The sequence below is a fragment of the Furipterus horrens genome, unplaced genomic scaffold, assembly GCF_987537825.1.
Source record: "Furipterus horrens unplaced genomic scaffold, mFurHor1.1.pri manual_scaffold_10, whole genome shotgun sequence".
NCBI classification, from domain to species: Eukaryota; Metazoa; Chordata; class Mammalia; order Chiroptera; family Furipteridae; genus Furipterus; species Furipterus horrens.
This window is the reverse complement of record NW_028327180.1, coordinates 47,102,251-47,122,088: the sequence shown is the minus strand read 5'-3', so window position 1 is coordinate 47,122,088 and position 19,838 is coordinate 47,102,251. Positions and strand designations below refer to the sequence as shown.

The following is a 19,838-nucleotide window of genomic DNA, read 5'->3' as shown; positions in this document are numbered from 1 at the left end:
CCCCTCTTGACTTGCACTTGTGAAGACATGGCTGATGTGCACCACCACTTCCTGAGGCGCGATCCAGCCCACAGGCTGGGGGGCTTTGGACTGTCTCACGCCCAAGCTACCTGTATGCAGGCAGTGGAGAGGTCACACAAATGAGCCTGCTTTGTCCTCCCAGCAGACACCAACCTAAGCAAGAAGCCATCAGAGCTGAGTGACATAATCCTACTCCTTCAGCTTCTGCCACCTGCCCTGATGAGAGTCTGGTCAAAGCCTCACATCCTCCAGGGAAAGCTAATCATCAGGCCCTTTCGAAGTCCTGCTGTAAACAGAGACTGGTAGGGGACATTTGCAGCTCTGGGTCCCCTGATGGGGATAACAGGAGACCCTGCTCTCAGAGACTGGGGGTGAGGGGCACCATTACAGGGCCAGTTGATGCACGCCCCACCCCAGGCCAGGAGGAAGTAGATAAGGCTTGCTCAAGAGCTGCAGGGAGGGGGAAAGGCAGTGAAGGGGCAGAGCCAAAAGCAGCTGGGGCCCCTCCCTTGTCCACCAGAGGGTCCACATGATTGTCCTGCTATAGCTACCCCTCTAGCTGTTGGCAGAGCCCACCCAGGCCACCATGACTGCATCCTGGAAAGTTCCTCTGCCAGACCTGTGTGGCCCTTCCAATGCTTAGCCAGGCCTCACCTGAACCTTCTCCCCAGGGACTCAGACTCTCCTCCCACATCAGCCCCTTTTTCCACTTTCCCAAAGATTTATAGGGGGAGGACCCACCCATTAACAGCACATGTGCCTTAGAGCCAGAGACTCTAATAAAGTCCATCTCCAGCCCAGGGTAGAGCCTGGTCACCTCCTTGCTTCCACACAGCCTGAAGCCAGCCTTTCCTGTTCCCACCTGCCCCTTGGCACACTGCTCCCTACTCCACGCCATGGAAACAACTGCCCCCTTCCCTGGAAGGTGCCACCTCCCACTAGTCACAACTGCTGCCAGCAGACTATCCCGCTCCCGCTCCCGTTCACTAGCTCTGCATTGTGCAGGGACCCCTCCTGCCCTGCCCCCCCTCCAGCCCACCACCGTCACCTCTCTGCCCCGCCTGGAACATCCCAAAGGCTAGTTCCCTGCTCCTCCCACTGACCACATCCTGTCTGCTTTCACCAAGTCCCCAAGAACTGCTGTCTCTTCTCATCAACCCCTGGTCGGCAGACGCAACACAGCAGGGCCACCCTTCCATCTCTACACTGGCTGACTGGCACACTGCAGCTGCTCCACACCCAGCCCAAAGCCAGGCTCACAGGCCAGACTTTGCAGGGCCTCTTTAGCCCAACCATGAAGGGGCAGCCCAGAGCCCCCTGACCCACAGGAGGGCATGAGGTTCCCCAGCTGGCTGGCCACCCATTCAGTTTCCCCAGACCCTGCCTGCTGCTTCTCACACCCAAATCTCAGATGACTTCCTTGTGGTGCCATCCTTGACCTCAGGCTGGAATGTCCCTCAAAGCCCTCCTCCAGATCCCAGGCAACAATGCCTCTGGTGCAAAATCTGAGGACGTATCCTCCGGCCCAGCATCCTCTCATGTCACAGGTGGCATCCTTTTACCTGTAATACTCCGAGGGATAGATTCTCACTGGACACAAAGAAGCATCTTGTTACTTGCATTTCTTCAACTGTCAGGCTGGATTTTTTAAAAAATTATGTCTACTGAACAGCTGTTTTTTGTTTAAGTCGTTCATGTTTGCTGCCCATTTTTCTTCCCACTGAAGCACGACTATTGCTTTGGAGGAGCTCTTTGTATAGAAAGGCTTTTAATTCATTGCCATGTTTGATGAAACTAATTCATATCAGTTTACTTTTTCTTCACCTATTTATTATCTTAATTATTTACTTATTTTTAGAGAGGAGAAAGAACGGAGAAAGAGAGGGAGAAACATCAATGTGTAAGAGAAACATCCATCAGTTGCCTCTCACATGCCCCCAACTAGGGGCCTGGCCCACAACCCAGGCATGTGCCCCGACAGGGAATCAAACTGGTGACCTTTCGGTTTACAGGCCAGCGCTCAATCCACTGAGCCACCAGCCAGGGAGGGCTCAGTTTACTTCTGCACATGACATTTTTTGAGACAAATGGTACCCTTTCCAGGCAGTCAGATCTGTGGCTTATTATTTTTTTATGTCTACTGCCCATTCCTCTCCCAGATCTAGTTAACATGGGACTACACCTTCCCAGATTCATTGTTTACATTTAAGCCTTTATCCATCTGGAAGTTATTTTGGAAGGTGTATGAGTGTCCTAGGGCTGCTATAACAAAGTGCTACAAGCCAGGTGGCTTAAAATAACAGAAATTAATTATCTCACAGTTTCGGAAAAGTCTAAAGTCAAGATGTCAGCAGGGCTGGCTCCTTCTGGAGGCTCTGAGGGAGAATTCATCCCAGGCCTTTCTCTCAGCTTTTGGTGGCTGCCACCAACTCTTAAGTGTTTCTTGGCTTGTGGCTTCACCTCCACCTCTTTCTCCATCATCACAGAGTGTATTTCTTTGTCTCCGTGTCTTTTGGATTCAGTACGAGTTCATCTTGAGATCTTTAATACTATCTGCAAAGACCTTATTTTCATTCAAAGTCACATTCTGAAGTTCTGGGTGGACATAAATTTGGGGGACACTAATCAGCCCATTACAGTGCAGGAGGTTAAATGGGGATCCATATAATTTTCTCCAGAGTGAAGTAATTGTTTTAATGCCTTTTATTAACTAAAGAATCCTTTCTCTGACAAGGGAGCCCCCTATGTTTATTAAATATTGTATATTAAGTTGTTTGACACATGTGGGTCTGCCTTTGGACTGCTGATTCCTGCATGATGTTCTGATGATCACAGCTTCAGAGTTATGATAATTCACTGAAAATTGTGATTAAACAATCACACATCCCTTGGGGGGGGGGGGCTCAGCCATTTTCTTTGGTTTCCAAGTATGCCTTCCTCATTAAGTCTTAATGGAGTCTGAGGCCTGGGAATCAGTCATGCTGTGGCTTAAGGTTCTTGTCACAAGTGGATGTGAAACCTGTGCCTTGAGAATCCCCAGGCTACACTGGAATGAAAGGAAGCAGGTCTGCAGCTGAGGAACCGAGGGCGGCAGGTTCTGGGGGCGGAGGGTGGTGGTGGGGAGACAGCTTGGCTGCAGTCATGCGTCAGGGGCAGCAGGTCCTGAAAACCCACGTGTCTGTCTTCATCCAAACCATCTCACCAAATATCCTGAAGTTAAAATGAAAATGCCCATTCTACCTTCTCACTAATGCTTACAAAATGTGAATAGGAGCAAAACACATTTCCACACTGATGGGCCCGGTCTCCCCAGAACTCGAGAGAATTACATCTTTGCCACCAAATGGAAGTCAAGCTGCCAGACTATAAAATTCCTGCTGATAAAACCAAAAGGTGGAAATGAAATGCCCATTCAAGGCTGCTGGATAAACAAAATGGGGTCCATCCAAAGTGGAATATTACTCAGCTATAAAAAGAACGAAATGCTGACACAGGGTACAATATGAATGAATTTTGAAAACATGCTGTGAGTCCAGACACAAAAGGCCACATAGTGTGTGATCCCATTGATATGAAATGTCCAGAACAGGCAAATCCATAGACAGAAGGCAGATCAGTGGTTGTCAGGGGGTAGGGGATGGGAAATGGGGAGGGATTGCTTGGGGATGGGGTGATGGATTGCTTAAGGGGCAATGAAAATGTCTTGGAACCATGTACAGGTGATAGTTATACAACACTATGAATGTGCTAACTGTTACTAATGGTGAATATTATGTTATGTGCATTTTACCACAATAAAAAATCCCCATGGTAAACATGAACTATGAAAAATTAAGGCTTGGCAAACACCACACGGGTATACTTTCTGAACTCTTGAGAGGATATGAACCTCAATTTAGGGCCTTTCTCTCATGCTCTTAGAGAAAAGAGGTGCAGGGAAGAGGGGAAACCACAAATTCAGCCCCAGGGGTGGATGAGTGGATAAATGTGAATGAACAGCTCTCAAGGCCTGGCTGAGCCTCATGCATGAAAAAGCAAGGTTCTGCCTTTAGGTTTAGTGAGCAATTTGGAATTTACTGGAAAATAAGGCAGATGAGGCTTCCAGAAAATGTAGTGCAGCCGCTTCATTTATATAAGGCCATAATTTGCAGCCACATGTTTATCAGATGAAATCATTCTCAAGCTAAAAGGAGGAGGCACCACTCAGAACATGGTGTGTTTCCACGTTCCCATGCACGTGCCCTTGAGCCCACTGGGTTTTTTAGGAAGAAATGATCATGTGAAGTTATCGGGAAGATGGACGCTCTAAGAAACAGCTAAAAAACAAGTGTGTTCCTCAGTCAAGGCAGCTCAGAGCTGGAGGACAACTTAGGTTTAGAGGACAGCTATGGGAATGACTGGAGCCCCCAAAGCTGGAAGAGGGAAGGAAGGATCCCTGGGAGGCTTTGGAGGTAGCCATGGCCTTGCTAATGCCTTGATTTTGGACTTCTGGCCTTCAGAATGGTGAGGGAACAAATTTCTATTGTTTAAGCCACTTGACTTGGTATGTGGGACAAGCTCATGGCAGCCCTGGGACACAGATCCAGGTGCCCATTGCAGAAGGTGTTGGATGCTCCAGGCAAACACACCTTTTCATAACTGGTGCCTGTGTGTGTCCCTTTCTTTCATACGATACGCCCCCTCCCCCAGGCCTTCTAGTCTGGCCCAACCAGTCTGAACCCTGGAGAAAGCCCCTCCCCAAGGCATGTGCTGGAGTGGCTACCTCCTCCAGCTGTTCCATTCATCTGGCCCTCAAGACCCATCCTTCTCCCGGGAGTTTGTGGCTACATCTTTAATTGTGTCCTGGGAACAAATGTTTCTCCAGTCCCTACCCCTGGCCAGACCAGGGGGGCACAGGAGAGAGTGAGAATGTGAAGGTGTCCTGGCCTTCAGGAAATGTGACCACAAACCAACCCACGAGCAGAGGCATATCTAACCATGGTGTGACAGTGTGTCACACCTCAGGACCTCCTCAGTGGACACTAGGAGATGGTTGGAAACATTTTGGTCCTCACCATAGTGGAGAGGGGCAGCGCTACTGGCATCTGGTGGGTAGAGGCCAGGGACACTGCTCAACACCCTCCAGGGCACAGTATGACTCCCAGACATCAGAGGTGCTTCGGTGAGGACAAAAACTGACCAGGGCAGGGTGATTATTCTGAACCAGTAGGCAGAGAAGAGCTTAAGGTGAACAGTTGCTGAGGCCTGTGCAGTGAGAAGAGGCGGACAGACCGAGCGCCCGGGGATGGCGGCCCATGAGGGTGGTGCGCTCCAAGGGCAGGGGCAGCCTCAGAACAAGGGGACCAGTGTGGCCAGCAGAATGAGGCTGGAGGGGGCGGGGCAGAGTCGGGGAGGTCAGATCCTATCCAGTAGGGCTTGGTGAATGTGGGATGAGGTTGAAATTTTCTTGCAAGTCCCACGGGGAACCCTGGCTGGTTGGGCACAGGGAGCACCAGGACATGAATGACACCAGAAAGGGGTCAGTCAGCCTGCGTGTGACAGGTGGACTATGGGGGGCTCCCCGTTGGGTGACTCCTACAGGAGTCGAGGGCAGGGGGAACTGATGGTAGCTGAGTCAGGCCCGTGGGACACAGGTGGATCCTGGTTACAGGGGGATAGGGGATGACAGACGTTCGAGGCCCTATGGGAGGCTGGGCCCTGGTTCTTTTCTGGGTGACTGGTGGGTTCAGAAAGACATGGGAGGCTGTTGGGAAAGGGGGTCTGAATGGGCAGAGGAGAGCCCTTTGGGATTGGAGCCCTCTCCAATCACACTGTCCCTGTTGTCATGCTCAGGTGGAAAGCCTCCCTGAAATCTTCTTGTGGGCAGAGCCACAGTGACAGCACATAAAGCCCTGCTTGCAACCATGCCTCAGCAGCTGCTGGAGAATGAGGAGGCCCTACTCTGCTTTTAAGGCAGCTGAGATCCTCGAGGACTCTAGGTGAGGCTGGGAAATAGGGGGTGCTTCTGGACCAGTCCAGTTGCTCAACATGGGTCAGCCGCTCTGGTCCACAGGAAACCCTCTCCACCCAGCACATGTCCCCATGGAACCCCCACTGCAGTTCTGCAGGACACCCTGCTGGGGGAGCAGGTCCTTCCTCACTGGTTGCAATGCAGGGTTTGGGCAACAACCATGGAGCTGTTATCTCACGTCTGGAACCTGGAACTAAGTAGCTGTTCAATAACACTGGCTGCTTCTGAGCTCTTAGCAGATGAGCTATTATCACAAAAACCACTGATTGCCTCCTACCAAAAGCCATTGTTCCAGTTTCTTCAATAACTCTTCCTCGGACTCAATTTGGGAACATTTCCACCATTGCTGAGACCCTATACCCTTTATCCATAGCCCCATCATCCTAACAAGACCCCCCAAGTCCATCCTTGTTTTCCATTCCTGACTTTGCCCAACCCTAGTAGTATGGGGTACTCTCTGTCCCAGAGTTGCCCACTCCCATCCACCTGTGAACCCCAGCCTCATGGTCTTCACATGGGCAAGGCCTCCTCCTTCTGGGCACAAATCACACTCCCTGCCCAGTTTCTGCCACAAGGACCTGGTTCCACTTTGGACCCAATGACATCTTCCATCACATGGGTGACTAATGGCCCAGGGTTGTGACCTGTCAATAACATCTTTGGTTTCGGCCACCAAGAAACTGGCTCACTTCACAGCTTATCCATACACTGTCATGGAGGCAGAGAGTAAAGGTAATTCTGTAGGCTGGTCATGGGTTTGGCAACACTCAAGACAGGGACCTCAGTATGCCATGATCATAAACCATGGCTGGGCCTCCTGGTGGGCATGCGTGCACGTGCATACACACACACACACACACAGAGCCTCCCAGGCCTGGCGCTAAATATGCCCCTGTAGAGTCTCATGAGGTCCACTCCTTCCTGAGCTGGGTCCTTGCCTCTTTATAATCACCCTGAGTGTAAGGAAGGACACATGTGAGACCTGGAAAATTCCCTGACAGGGACCTCTCAAAACTGAAATGACCAACCTGCCCACAACCCCTAAAATGTTTACTTAAATGAGCGAGACAAAACAAAATGAACTTTCTATTGACCCAACTATTTGTACAAAATCCCTTTACTAAGCAAAAATAAAATTTGCCCCTTACCCGTTATGGGCTGAATTATGTGTCTCCACCCTCTCCAATTAATTTTGTTGGTCCTAACCCCTAAGATCTCAGAATTTGACATTATTTTGGAGACAGAGCTTTTAAAGAGGTGAATTTAAGTTAAAAGAAAGTTATCAGAGTGAACTGCAATCCAACAAGACTGGTGTCCTTAAAAGAGGAAATCTGGACCCGAACCTGCACAGAGAGAAGATAATGTGGAGACACAGAAAGAAGACGGCCACCTAGAAGCCAAGGAGGAGGTCTTAGGAGAACATAACCTGGCTGACACCCTGACCTTGGACTTCTGGCTTCCAGAACTGTGAGATAATTTCCGTTGATGAAGCCATCTGTTCTGGGGTCCTTCTTTATGGCAGCCCCAGAGAACTTGCGCACCCAGCAGACAGCACTGAAGTGCCCATTCTTGCACATACAGCCCTGTGAAGCAGGGAAGAGCTGGAATAAAAATGAATGAATCAGGCCAGGTCAGCTTATTCATCACTCCGACTAATCCACAGGCCAAATGCTTGAATCACTACTTTATTTATCATTGGGATCCGACTCAGAAAGTCTTGATGTGGAAATGAATAGAAACCAAACTCATCCCTGTGTTTCTGAGACATGCCTAGTCTCTGAGGTCCTTTCTGGGCCAAATGAAAACTTGCAGAGGTGAAGTGACGGGGCTCTGTGTAGTGGTCAGCAGCAGGCTAGCTCTTCAGGGGCCTGGCAGTGCTCAGACAGAGCCCTTTGTTCTGCAACTCCCTCCATCCCGGAGGAGGGCAGAGAGAAGGGCCTGTCTTGCTCTGCACGGAGGCCGAGCAGGGGCTGCCTGGCACAGTTGGTTGGGGACTTGGGGATGCACAAAGAGCTGGTGGGTGGTGAGTGAGGGGAGGAGGGACAGCACCCACAAGGGGTCAGAAGGCCCCAGAATGTGCATTTCCTCCCATGGAGTTACAGCAGCAATGTCACCGTCTGGGAACAAGTGGAGGGGCATGCACAAGGCACAAAAGTTAGGTAACCTGTCCAGCATTTTTTTTTTTTTTTGTCTTGAAGATGGACTGGCATCTGGAGCCAAGAGAGCAAACAGGAGAAGATAATGTGGCTTCAAGAGCCACACTGATCTGGGGCCACCTCCAAAACAGCTCTTGAGAAGAGAATCAAATACCTCTAATCTCAGAAGAAAAGCCACAATTTGTGCCAAGGCAAGGACGGTTCCTGCAGAAATCCAGGTCAGTGGTAAGACAAAGAAGAAAAAGACAATGGCATTGCTGTCTGGGCAAATACAGACAGCCCCCACTCATCTCCTGTTCCTCCTCTGCTGTCCATTCTTGAGGCATATTGTCCAACTCCCCCTTGGCCATTCCCAGTGGTGCCTCCTTTTTATTGAGACTCCAGATTAAGAACTGACCGGATGGTAGAATTCAGTTGCTGGCCTCTTTCCCCCACTCATGCTTTTGGCAGCAGTTCATGAGGAGCTCAATTTATACCAAAGATCCACTGAGGCAATGGTGGACAGGAGCCAGATTTTACTAGAGTGGAGGTTCTTCCTGGTGGCAATTCTGCTCCCAAGGGACACATAGCCATATCTGGAGACATTTTTGGTTGTCACAATTTGGGGGGTGGGTGCTCTTGGCATCTGGTGGGTGGAGGCCAGGGACACTTCTCAACATGCTATAATAACATGGGACCGCTCGCCCCCCAACCTCCCAGCAAAGAATGAACCAGTCCCAAACGTGTATTGTGTTGCAGTTGAGTAACTGCTCTAGAGATTTGGTCCTCACCCATTTGAGGTTATCTTTTGAGTTTCTAGAGCACCCAGGGAGCCATCTCTGAAGTCATCACCTCCCTGAGCATCAGTTTCCATGTTGGGAAAATAGGAACCAGGGCCTCCTTGCTGCTGGTCAGCAGAATAAAAGAGTTGGGTATAAAAGTGTCCATCACAGAAGGTGTTCAACAAAAGGCAGAGCTACACAGGGATCTATTTGTGTAAATCCCTCTTCCCAGCTTGGTTTCACATATTCATATCCTTCAAGGCTTGGCTGGAGCCCAGCCATGTCTTCTGAGGAAACTCGCAGGAATCCACAAGCCCTAAAGCTTGCACTGGTCATCCCTCATTCTGTTACCACGACTTCTTGCACCAGCTCTGTTGTGGAACTGACCACCAACTCAACTCCATTATTCCCCTGTGTGTGTGTTTTGGGGGGAGGGATACTACAATGTCCCTCGTCCAGGGCATGAGAGCTCATCTCTGTCCCCTGGAACGAGCCCCCAGCACAATCAGCCCTTGCTTAACTGAATACTGGGCCCACCCAAGACACACAGCTTCGAGATGAGGAGAGGGAAGTAGCAGGTTAAAAAGCCCCTATTGGGGACAGAGAACACATCCTACAGCCAAACCTGTTTTTTCAAGTCATAGGCCTGACCCTGATCCCAGTGATTTCCAACCACAGGTTGCAGCTAGAGCTTTGGGAACAGGTGTGATGTGCAAAGCACATTATACACCACAACTTGCCATTTTGAACACAAAAGTGCAGTAAAAAAAATCATTTTTGGATGTAAGTTATAAAATGGAAAGCTAAACCAAACTGGGACCACTGCAGCATGGAGGAACCACCAGTTGAGGAGCTGCATAAAATCCAAGAGGGCTGTACGCTGAAGACACCAAGATTATCAAGAGGGGTTGGGTTTCAAAGTTGAAAAATGCGATTGAGGCCAATCCATTCATTTTGCAGGTGAAGAAAACAGACAAAGAGACTTGAAGGAGGTCAAAATCTCCAACACAGGCCCCTCCAAGAGAGCCTATCTGGCCATGCTCCTTGTGTGGGGATAACAGTCAGGCCATGCAACCAGATGATTCTGGTTCTGTCTATAGGGGGCTGTCCCGGCCAGGGCAAGCCCACGCTCAATGTCTGCAGAAGGCATGACTGTGGGTTCTGATTGAGTACCTTGGAACCACATTCCATAAGGGCTAGAACATTCTGGAAGTGAAGGGGGTAGCTATCTTTTTGTGGACCTCTTTATAGTCAAGCTATCCAGACTCATTTTCTGTACGAGCTATAAATCCAGGCTTCCCAGCCTCCTGGCAGATCCCGGACAAGATTCCCCACAGTTGGGAAAGAAGAGAAATTAATGCTGATCAAAACTGCCCTATGCAACGATCTCACCAGAACTGGGCCCATTAGACGGTGAAACAACTTTCCAGCTGCCCCTGTCACCTCCTACTGCCCTTGGATGCCTTTAGAGCCTAGAGACTCCTAGACGAGAACATACCGCTCAGCAAGGTAGGAGCTGGGACCCTCCAACTGGAAGGCACAATGTCTCCACTAACTACCACCTCAGACAAGATAAAGTAGAGGTGAAGCTTTCCCTTAAAGACCCCTGGCTTACAGGCACACAGGAGAGAAGGCAGAGCACACGGCTGTCTCTGGGGCTGAGCTCACAGCCGCTGGAGGACAGATTTCCTGTATGTCGTTTTATACCCATTTAAGTCCAAGGACGCAACTCAGAGGAGGTGGTGACACCCTAGCACACACTGGTGTGTGCACAAGCACTCCCTCCCCCTTTGAAACCCAGTTTTAGTCCCAAGGAGGGCCTAGAGCCTGCTTTCTTGCTCCCTGGGACCCCAGGGCTCCAGACAGCCAGGTCCTAGCAGGAGAGTGGTGTGGTTTTCCAGTCTGGAATCCTGGAATCCCGGCCCAGAAGAGGCTGGGAATCACCCAGGGTCACCCGGTGGCTGGGGGTGAAATCGGAATGGTGAGTCCAGAAAAGAAGCCCCCACCCCCATCCCCCAATCTCCATGGGCTGCATCCCAACATTCTGAATGGGGCCGCTATGTTCCTTCCTCCCTTCCCCTCCTCCTCAGGCCCTCCCCGGATAGGCCCCAGTTCTTGCCATGCCTTCCATCCTCTTTTTGTCCCCTCACATCCCCCGACCTTCCCAATCCAGCGGTCCACCAAACCAGTAGGTTCAGAAACATTTAAGAACACTCACGGAGTCCCAGGCGCCGCCCTGCCCCAGGCACCATTCCACCACGATTCAATCGTGGGCAAACGCCCCCAGGCTGTCCTGCACCCCTTTCCCCCCGATCGCACCCCGGCAGTCCCGCCCCCACCGGCCTTGCCCCACTCCCCTAGCCTGGGCCTCTCAACACCGCCTCCTTGCCTCTGCCCCTCCCAGACCCGTTTCCTGCGACCCCTCAACTACCACTTAGCCACGTCCTTTTCAGAGAAGCTGCTCAAAGCCACAAGACCTACACCCCCACCCGCCCGCAAACTCCCTCACAAGGCCTATCCCATCAACTTTCTCCCGCTTCGTCTCGCTGGCACGCAGTCTCCTGCAACCCCTCCACGATCCCGAAGCTCGTTCCCGCCCCCTCGACCCCCGCCTTCATACACCTCCATTACCCCTTAGCTCCATCCCCCTTACACCGCAACCCGCCGATGCGAGCTTCGAGATCGAGCCCCCATCCGCGGTCGGAGGCACTCACCTGGGCCTCGGCCGCTGCGCGCCGCCGGTCCCGCGCCGGGTCCCTAACCAACCCGCCCGCCTGCCCCGCAATCTTCGGGCCGCTCCGCGTCGCCGCGCCCGCCGCGCCCGCCGCTCCCCTGCGCGCTCCCGCTTCCGGGTTTTTTTGGGCGGGGCCTGGGCGTGACGCCAGCGCGCCACAGGGCGGGGCGCCATGAACCCCCCACCCCGACAGGGACGCTCCCCCGCACGCCCTTGCTTCCGGGGGCGGGGCCTGGGCGTGACGCCAGAGCCCTACAGTGCTGGAGCGCCACGAAGCCCCGCCCCCCAACTGGGCCTGCACCACCGCCTCTTCCACTGGTGGACGAAACCAAGTGTGAGGGGAGGACCGAGAGGCACGCGAGCTGGGCTCGCCCGCTCCGCCTGCACTACTCTCCCAGTGGCACGCGGCCACCCCTCCTGCGGCGCCGCAATATGGCCTTGCCCGGGGCAAAGGAAGTTGAACAGCCGGCCTTTGAGTAGAAGGCGGGAAGATGGCGGATTCCTCGGGGCGGGGTTCTGGGTGAGTTGAGGCACTGCGGGTCTGGATTTTGCGGGTGCCATTGGGAAGGCTATGGACGACGATTGGGGACAGCAAAGTTAGAAAACAGGGCCCTCTGGGTGAGTCCGGACCTAACCCCTCTAGGAACCATCAAGTATGCGCAGGTTCTGGGAGGCTCCTGGGGAGCAACATCTGCGCTCCGAGAGTTCGAGTCCCTGTGTTACAGTTGAATGAGGAGCAGAGGGGAAACAAAGCAAGGCCCTCAGTATTGCAATATAACAACGAACTTAATACAGAAGGTTAAAAGCAAAGGGAGACATGTCTCACCTGATAACTAAGCAGTTCTGGGCCTTGCGGCATACCTCTTCAGGGGAAAGGCTAAGGGAGTAAACCCCGACAGAAAATCCGGAGCCGGAGTCCCTAAGGCGGTTTGACGTTGTAGTCAACACCGGCAACTCCTGCGGCGCACCTGAACCCAAGCTGTATCGACTCCGTCTTTCCCTTGGACCCTTCAGCTGCGAAGAGAGGGGGGGTCTGCTGCATGGGCAACAGCAGACCCTCCATATTACCCTGCCCAGGCTCTGTAGCTTCAGCGTCATCGCAAGATGTCGATTCAACACGGGAGGAGACAGATACCGTGTCACTCCCGAGTCGGACTGCACAGCCATTCTCGGCGGTGCAGATAGACTCTTAAGAAGCTACACCATCGTCTCTCGAGACGGACGGCTGCCGACGAATCTGGGCCTGGTCTGATAATATTGCCAGGTGTTCCAACATCACAAGAAACACTGTATTAGCATGGGAGAGGGAAAGTCCTTGAAATTCTATGTATCCTTTCCACTATCTGGGAAGGAAAGCCTTTGAAACTGCTTTTATCCCAAGGCAGGAAAGGAGGGAGAGGGCCAACGGTACCCAAAGGGAAGAGACCCATAAACCAACTTTGGTTAATTGCCTACCTCTGGTCACTATCTGTTCTACAAGGGAGTCCCTCATGCTTACAGAAGGAGCCCATAAATAACTTTGGTAACTGCCCCAACTTTAACTGCCTCCCCTCACTTACGTGTTTTACAACAGATGAACAAATGGAGTCTGGAGCAGGATAAGGATTTGGGCTGACAGACCCACACACACCTAAGTTTGGGTAGTTACATCCCCCTGAGAAAAGCTAGCACCACCTTTATCTGCCAATCAAAATGTAACTTCTTCACCCACATCGCACCAACTATATATATACTCTGAACAAAGGACTTGCTCTCTTGGCGCTCTTGGCCTTCTGGCTGTAGGACCTTTGGCCACTCTAGGATGAGCTTGCCACCCGGCCTTTGGCCACTCTTGCTTTTGCTCTCCCATGCTCTTAATAAACTGCGTGCATGCTGATAGGTTCTCTGATCTATAATTCTTTATGGCATTAGTGAAAAGAACCACTTTCTGGGTTATTTGTCCAGAGTCACACAGCAAGAACTAGAAACGTTGAATACTTACCCGGTGCCAGGCATGATTACAAGGCTGTGCTTTGCCTTATTTGTTCATTTGGCCAATGTTTATTGTGCCAGTTAGAATGAAAATTAAATAAGCCCCTGAAATCACTTGTGTTTCCTCTACAGCCATTTGCCCTAACTGTGAGATTATATTAGCTTCTCCTAAGGTACAGTTCCAGGTGGCACCTGAGGCCAGCACAGGTGTAGTGATCTGCAGCTCCAACCATAGGTTCCTGCAGGTTAGATCTGAGCTCATTTTGTTTGCTGCAGAGCTCTGCCATAAACCCAAGGGAATCCTTGCTCTGTCCCTTTCCAGCATTGAGACTCACTAGGGGTGACCTGTTTAAGTCACGGGTCCTTGTCTGGAAAATAGGGATAAAGGAGGCTAACAGATATGTATTTGTAAGGTCAGAGGTGGCTTCCACCACGGCCTGGGTCTCACTTTCCGTCCTCCATGCCAGCTCCACAGGAGGTGGCTACAGTGAACTGAGCAAGGGGACTGCTACTACTCTGACTAGTGGAGCCTGTGGCATTGGCAGGAGTCAGAATGCCCAGGTCTCAGCCTGGCTCTCAACCTGTTTCCTCTGCATGGCTGGTCTCCCCTTCCTGGCGTCCCCTCCTCTTTCCATTCGCCCAGACTAGAAACCTGGCAGTCATTCCAGACTCTCCCACACCCCTCACTGTCCCCTCACCTATTATGTCAGGCTTCATTCTTCCTTTTTTTCAAATTCAGGCAAAATGCACAGGACATCAAATTAGCCATTGTAAGGTGAGCAATTCCATGTCATGAAGACATTCACAAGGTTGTGCAGCCACCGCCTCTCTTCTAGAACATTATTTTCAGCCCAGAAGGAAACCCTGTATCCATTAGCACTCACTCCCCATTCTTCATCCACCCCAGTCTGCCCCTGGCAACCACCAGTCAGCTTCCTCTCTGTATGGATCTACCTGTTTTGGACATTTCATATCAATGGAATCATACAACATGTGGCCTTTTGTGTCTGGCTTCTTTCACTCAACATCATGTTGTTGTTTTTTTAATTAATTAATTAATTAGTTTATTTTTAGAGAGAGGGGAAAGGAGAAAGAGAGGGAGAGAAACATCACTGTGTGGTTGCCTCTCTCTTGCGCCCCCAACTGGGCACCTGATGTGCAACCTAGTCATGTGCCCTGACTGGGAGGGAATCAAACCAGCAACACTTGGCTCGCAGGCCAACGCTCAATCCACTGAGCCACAGCAGCCAGGGTTAACATCATGTTTTTGAGGTTCATTGTTTTAGCATGCATCAGTACTTCATTCCTTTTTAGGGCCAAATAATATTCAAGCTTTGCTTTTTTTTTTTCCTTTAAAAAATTGAGATATAATTCATATATAACATATTATTAGTTTTAGGTATATAACACATGATTTAATATTTCTGTATATTGCAAAGTGATCACAATAAGTCCAATTGACATATGCCACCATACAAATTTTTTTGCTTATGAGGAGAACTGTTACAATCTACTCTCTTGGCAAATTTCAAATATACATTATTATTACCAGTAGTCACCATGTTGTACATTACATCCCTGACACTTATTTATAACTGGAAGTTTGCACCTTCTAACCCCCTTTATCCATGTGCCCCCCTCACTTCTGGTAACCATAGATACAGAGAATAGTATATGGCCAAATTCTATATGGCCTCACTTATATGTGAAATCTATAAAACACAAAACACTGAACTCATAGATACAGAGAATAGTATCTGTTCTCTTAGATTTCACATATAAGTGAGGCCATATAGTATTTGTCTTTCTCAGTTTGACTTATTTCAGCATAGTGCTTTATATGTATAAAATTATATTTTTAATCCATTCATTCATTGCTGGACACCTAGGTTGTTCCTGTGTCTTGGCTGTTGTAAATATTGCTGCAATGATCATGGGGTGCGGATATCTTTTAGAGTTAGTGTTTTCATTTGCTTTTGGATAAATAACCAAAAGTAGAATTGCTGTCTTATGGTAGTTTTAGTTTTAGTTTTTTGAGGAACCTTTATACTGTTTTATACAGTGGCTACACCAGTTTACATTTCTACCAAGGGCTGAACTTCTTCACATCCTTTACAGAGCTTATTATTTCTTGTCTTTTTCATAATAGCTATTCTGACAGGTATGGGGTGATGGCTCATTGCCTTTCCCTGATGCTTTGTTATTTTTGCAGCAGCCTTCCAAGTTCTCTGTGTCTTCAGTTTCAGCCCTTAACCACACATTCATCATGTCATGGGCTCTCAACCATGACAGTGTAGACATCTGGGGTTGGATCTGTGATGAGGGCTGTCCTATGCACTATAGGGTGTTGAGCAGCATCTCTATCCACGACCCATTATGCCAATAACATCCCCCTCTGTTGTGACAGTCACTGATGTCTTCAAATATTGCCACATATCTCTTAGGGGTCAAAATGCCCTTGCGTGAGCACTCCTAAGTTACTTGTGTGACAAATATTTATCAAGTGTCTCCTGTCTGCCAGGCTGTTGTGGACTGAATGTGCCCCCAACACTCCCAAATTCATATGTTGAAACCCTTAGCCCCCGTGTGGTTATATTTGGAGATGTGGTCTCTGATGGTGATTAAGGTTAAGCGAGGTGATAGAGGTGGGGCCCTGATCTGAAAGGATTGGTGTTTTTACAAACAAACACCAAAGAGCTTGCTTACTGTTCTAGCTTTCCTTTTCCTCCCCACCTCTTTCTCCCTCTCTTTTTCCCAGTGGCCACTTACCTTGCCTGCACCTTGATCTTGGATCTCCAGCCTCCAGAACTATGAGAAATAAATGCCTGCTTAAGCCTCCCAGTCTCTATTTTATTTTATTTTTTTAAGATTTTATTTGTTTTCAGAGAAAGGGGAAGGGAGTGAGAAAGAGAGGGAGAGAGACATCGATGTGCAACAGGTGAGGGAAACATCAGTTGGTTGCCTCTCGTACGCCTCCAACTGGGGACCTGGCCCGCAACCCAGGCACGTGCGTGCCCTGATGGAATCAAACCAGCAACCTTCCAGTTTGCTGGCTGGTACTTAATCCACTGAGCCACACCAGCCAGGGCTCTCCTATTTTATGATGGAACCTTGAGCAGATGAATCCATAGGCACTGGAGAATGGTGAGGGGCAGACCTGGTCCTGTCTAGAACCTTAGAGCCTGTCTTCTCTCCAACTGCCAGTGGTCTTTGTGAGACGGCTCTGACTGTTCATTTCCCAGGACATGTGGGTGAAAGCCAGAGCGCCCCCTTTTTTATATGCTGGTGAGCTGAGAATGGCTTGTACATTCTTAAATGGTTGTTAAAAAACATCAATAGAAGAAGAATGTTTTGGGCACATGAAAACTGTACGAAATTCAAATGTCACTGTGTATAAAGCTTTATTGGAACATAGCCACACCTATTTCTTTCTGCATCACCCATGACTGCTTTGTGCTCTTGTGGCAAGGTTCAGTAGTTCTGACTGTGAGCACGTGTTCCACAGAGCTGAAAATGTTTACCTTTTGGCCCTTGACAGAGAAAGGCTGCCAGCCCCTGGGCTATAGCGCCAGGTTCGAGCCCTTAAGCTGGGCATTGAAAACTGCCAGCCTGGTTCAGCGTGCTCTCCTGATCCCGTGTCCCTGCCCATGTTCTTCAGCTAAGCCGTAGGGCTGATAAATTCCCGTTTCCACATCATGCTCCTCTGCCCTCTCTTGCACCCTTGGTCTTGCTGATCCCTCTCAGAATGTCCTTCCCCGTGAGCCTGAGCTATAGGTGCTTTATTGCTCACTTCTTCCCATCCCTTTACCTCTGGGGAGCCTTCACACTAGCCCAACAGGAAAATGCTGCCCTTCTCCCAGAAGGAGCTCCATCTCCTTCACCATGTATCCCCAGTGGCAAACAGCAGGCACATAACCACCTGCTGAGTTAATGAACCCGTGACTTAAGATGATCTTTGAGGCACAGCAAAAATGCTTGCTCTTCTTGCTGTGGGCCCTTCTCAGTTCAGGTGTGGGGCTACTGTGTGTCACCCCAGGTGATAGGGCTTCATGTCTATCTTCATGTCGGGATGCCCAGCTTTGCAAAGATTAGAAGTCTGGGCTTCTCCCTGGCTTCCCTCAGCTACTTGTCAACTACATTAACAAGACTCCCTCTCTTTTTTAGGAAACCTGTGGATGGTCCCAGTACGCCTAGTGGCACTAAGCCGAAAGGAAGAAGAATACAAGGTGAGTCAAATGAGAATCTACCTCATGATCTTATGAAGTAAAAAGTGATTTTATTTTCCAGTAAGTGCTTTTGGGGGAGAAAAAACCAGAGCAGAGCAGCTGAACTACAACTTTATCTTCTCTTCTGGTTCATGTGCTGGGAGGTTTCTGATCTGGTCAGCCAGCCCTGCCTGCAGCCAGGGCTGTGGCAGTGCTCGGTGGGGGTCATCAGGCTGCTCCCAAGACCAGTGAAGAGAGTGTGAGCTGAGTTCATTATCAAACATCAAGGTTTCCTAAGCCTCCTCTTTGAAAGTGGGTCAGTTCCTTGGGGGTGTTCCCATGTCCACCTGAGGGCTTGGGGTCACTGTGAACAGCCCCCTAGGACTCTGGTGGTGCCCAGTCGATGCTTGAGGATCTCATATTGGAGCTCAAGCCTCTGAAATGAAGTATTTTCTTAAAGTGTGCTGTGTGGTAGTGCACATCTCAGAGAACCTAGAGCAGGATCTTGCCTGTAATAGTAATGTCTCTTCTATTTACATGAGGTCTGGTTCTTGAACACAGGTTATATCCTTCACTGTAACATTGCTGCTGTGGAAAACCGGCCAACGTTTAAAACAAGTGGTGCATTCTAGTTTCCAACTGTCCAGGGAACCCAGAGCCTCACATTCTTCCTAGACGTGCAATACCCTTTGCTGATGGTATTAGAAAGATTCAACGCAGGATGGTTACGCCCGTTTGGAACCGGGGATGTCCCTCATGTCCAGTGGCAAACCCTTGGGGCGGCTTGACTCTCTTGCCTGGACCCGCCTGGTCCTGGCCTTGACCCTAGGTGCCCCTCGCTGATTGTCTGAGCCCACTTGCCATGTAGGCACAGCTCTTCCCAGCCAGGGCGTGCTCAGCACGACCACTGCCTCCAGGGCTTGCCCCAGGCTCCCTGTGAACTGTGGGTGCGCAAACGCTGGTGTGAAGATCTGGTTGAAGGCAGCCTTGCTCAACCGAACTGTTGAGCTGTGTGTTGTTGACTATGTCATTCTCCCTGGGTCTCCTTAATGGTGGGGCCAGGTGCTGTCCTGAGGTTGGGAGGTGGCTGGTTGCCAAGGAAGGAGGGTCTGCTGGGGCTGCTGCTGTCTTCCCAGTGAAGTAGGAGGTGGTCCCCAGCTCACCAGAGGGATGGATGGGCCCAGAGGAGAAGGTATGAGGAAGGGTCCTAAAGACGGGGTGGGGGACAGAACAGAGGAGTGTGGGTGATCACTGGGCTATGGCAAGAGCCCCTGAAGGGAGGGAGGACGGGGGGCAGGGTCCTCCATCCATGTTTGATGCCCCAGGTGCAGGTGTGGAAGGGGACCTGGGGGTGGGCTGTCACAAGGGAAATGCTGTGTTTGAGAAGGACCTTGGTGCTGAGTGTGTCCGGGGGGGTGTTCCTGAGGTGGGGTGGGGGTATATTAAAGGCTGTACCATGAGTGGGTCAGAGGCAGTGGGGAAGGAGCAGTTGGGTCACAAGCTTGGGGAGTGAGCTGGGAGAGAGGAGGCAGCAAACAGATGGCCCTCTGTGGAAGGTCTGTCTTCCTTTCCTTGCCCCACCTCTGAGTCCCTCTTCTGCTCATGTGCATCTATGTGGCTCTGCCTCAAACCCAGGGACTTGTAAACAGTAGGTGTCTCCTATATGTTTTTGTAGACAGTAGGTGTCCCATACATACTTGAGGGTACTGAAGGACAGGATCTAAGAGGAGCAAGGGGGAGCAGCTCCCCCATCCCTGCCGTTGAGCAGGAAAGGCCAGTGGCACCTGGCTCCGGGGGAGGTGGTGTGGGTCCTTGGCACACAGCAGGCCTTCACACACCACTGTTGTTGTTTTGTTATAAACCAGCAATGTGTTCCCCACAGGTGGAAAAGTGGTCGAGTCCCGATACCTGCAATATGAGAAGAAAACCACCAAAAAGGTAACCCATAATGTTTGAAACAGTTCTGAGGGAGTTTTTTTA

The 19,838-nt window shown here is 50.4% G+C and overlaps 2 protein-coding genes across 8 annotated transcripts in view; one reads left to right on the top strand and one right to left on the bottom strand.

Moving 5' to 3' along the window:
* MYO9B (myosin IXB) overlaps window positions 1-11,740 on the bottom strand; it is an 81,588-nt gene extending 69,848 nt beyond the window's left edge. For 3 of the 7 annotated variants that reach the window (XM_090289895.1, XM_090289896.1, XM_090289897.1), the window contains exon 1: window positions 11,663-11,740. The gene's annotated coding sequence lies outside the window, so the exon portion shown is untranslated. The remainder of the gene's footprint in view (window positions 1-11,662) is intronic. The other 4 variants (XM_090289892.1, XM_090289894.1, XM_090289893.1 and 1 more) reach the window with 2 other exon arrangements.
* Window positions 11,741-11,980: 240 nt separating this feature from the next.
* The window catches only part of HAUS8 (HAUS augmin like complex subunit 8), a 28,068-nt gene continuing 20,210 nt past the window's right edge, over window positions 11,981-19,838 (top strand). The window contains exons 1-3 of the mRNA XM_090289888.1: window positions 11,981-12,202; window positions 17,818-17,879; window positions 19,741-19,796. Coding sequence (XP_090146014.1) covers window positions 12,174-12,202; window positions 17,818-17,879; window positions 19,741-19,796 — 147 coding nt within the window. The 5' untranslated portion in view covers window positions 11,981-12,173. The remainder of the gene's footprint in view (window positions 12,203-17,817; window positions 17,880-19,740; window positions 19,797-19,838) is intronic.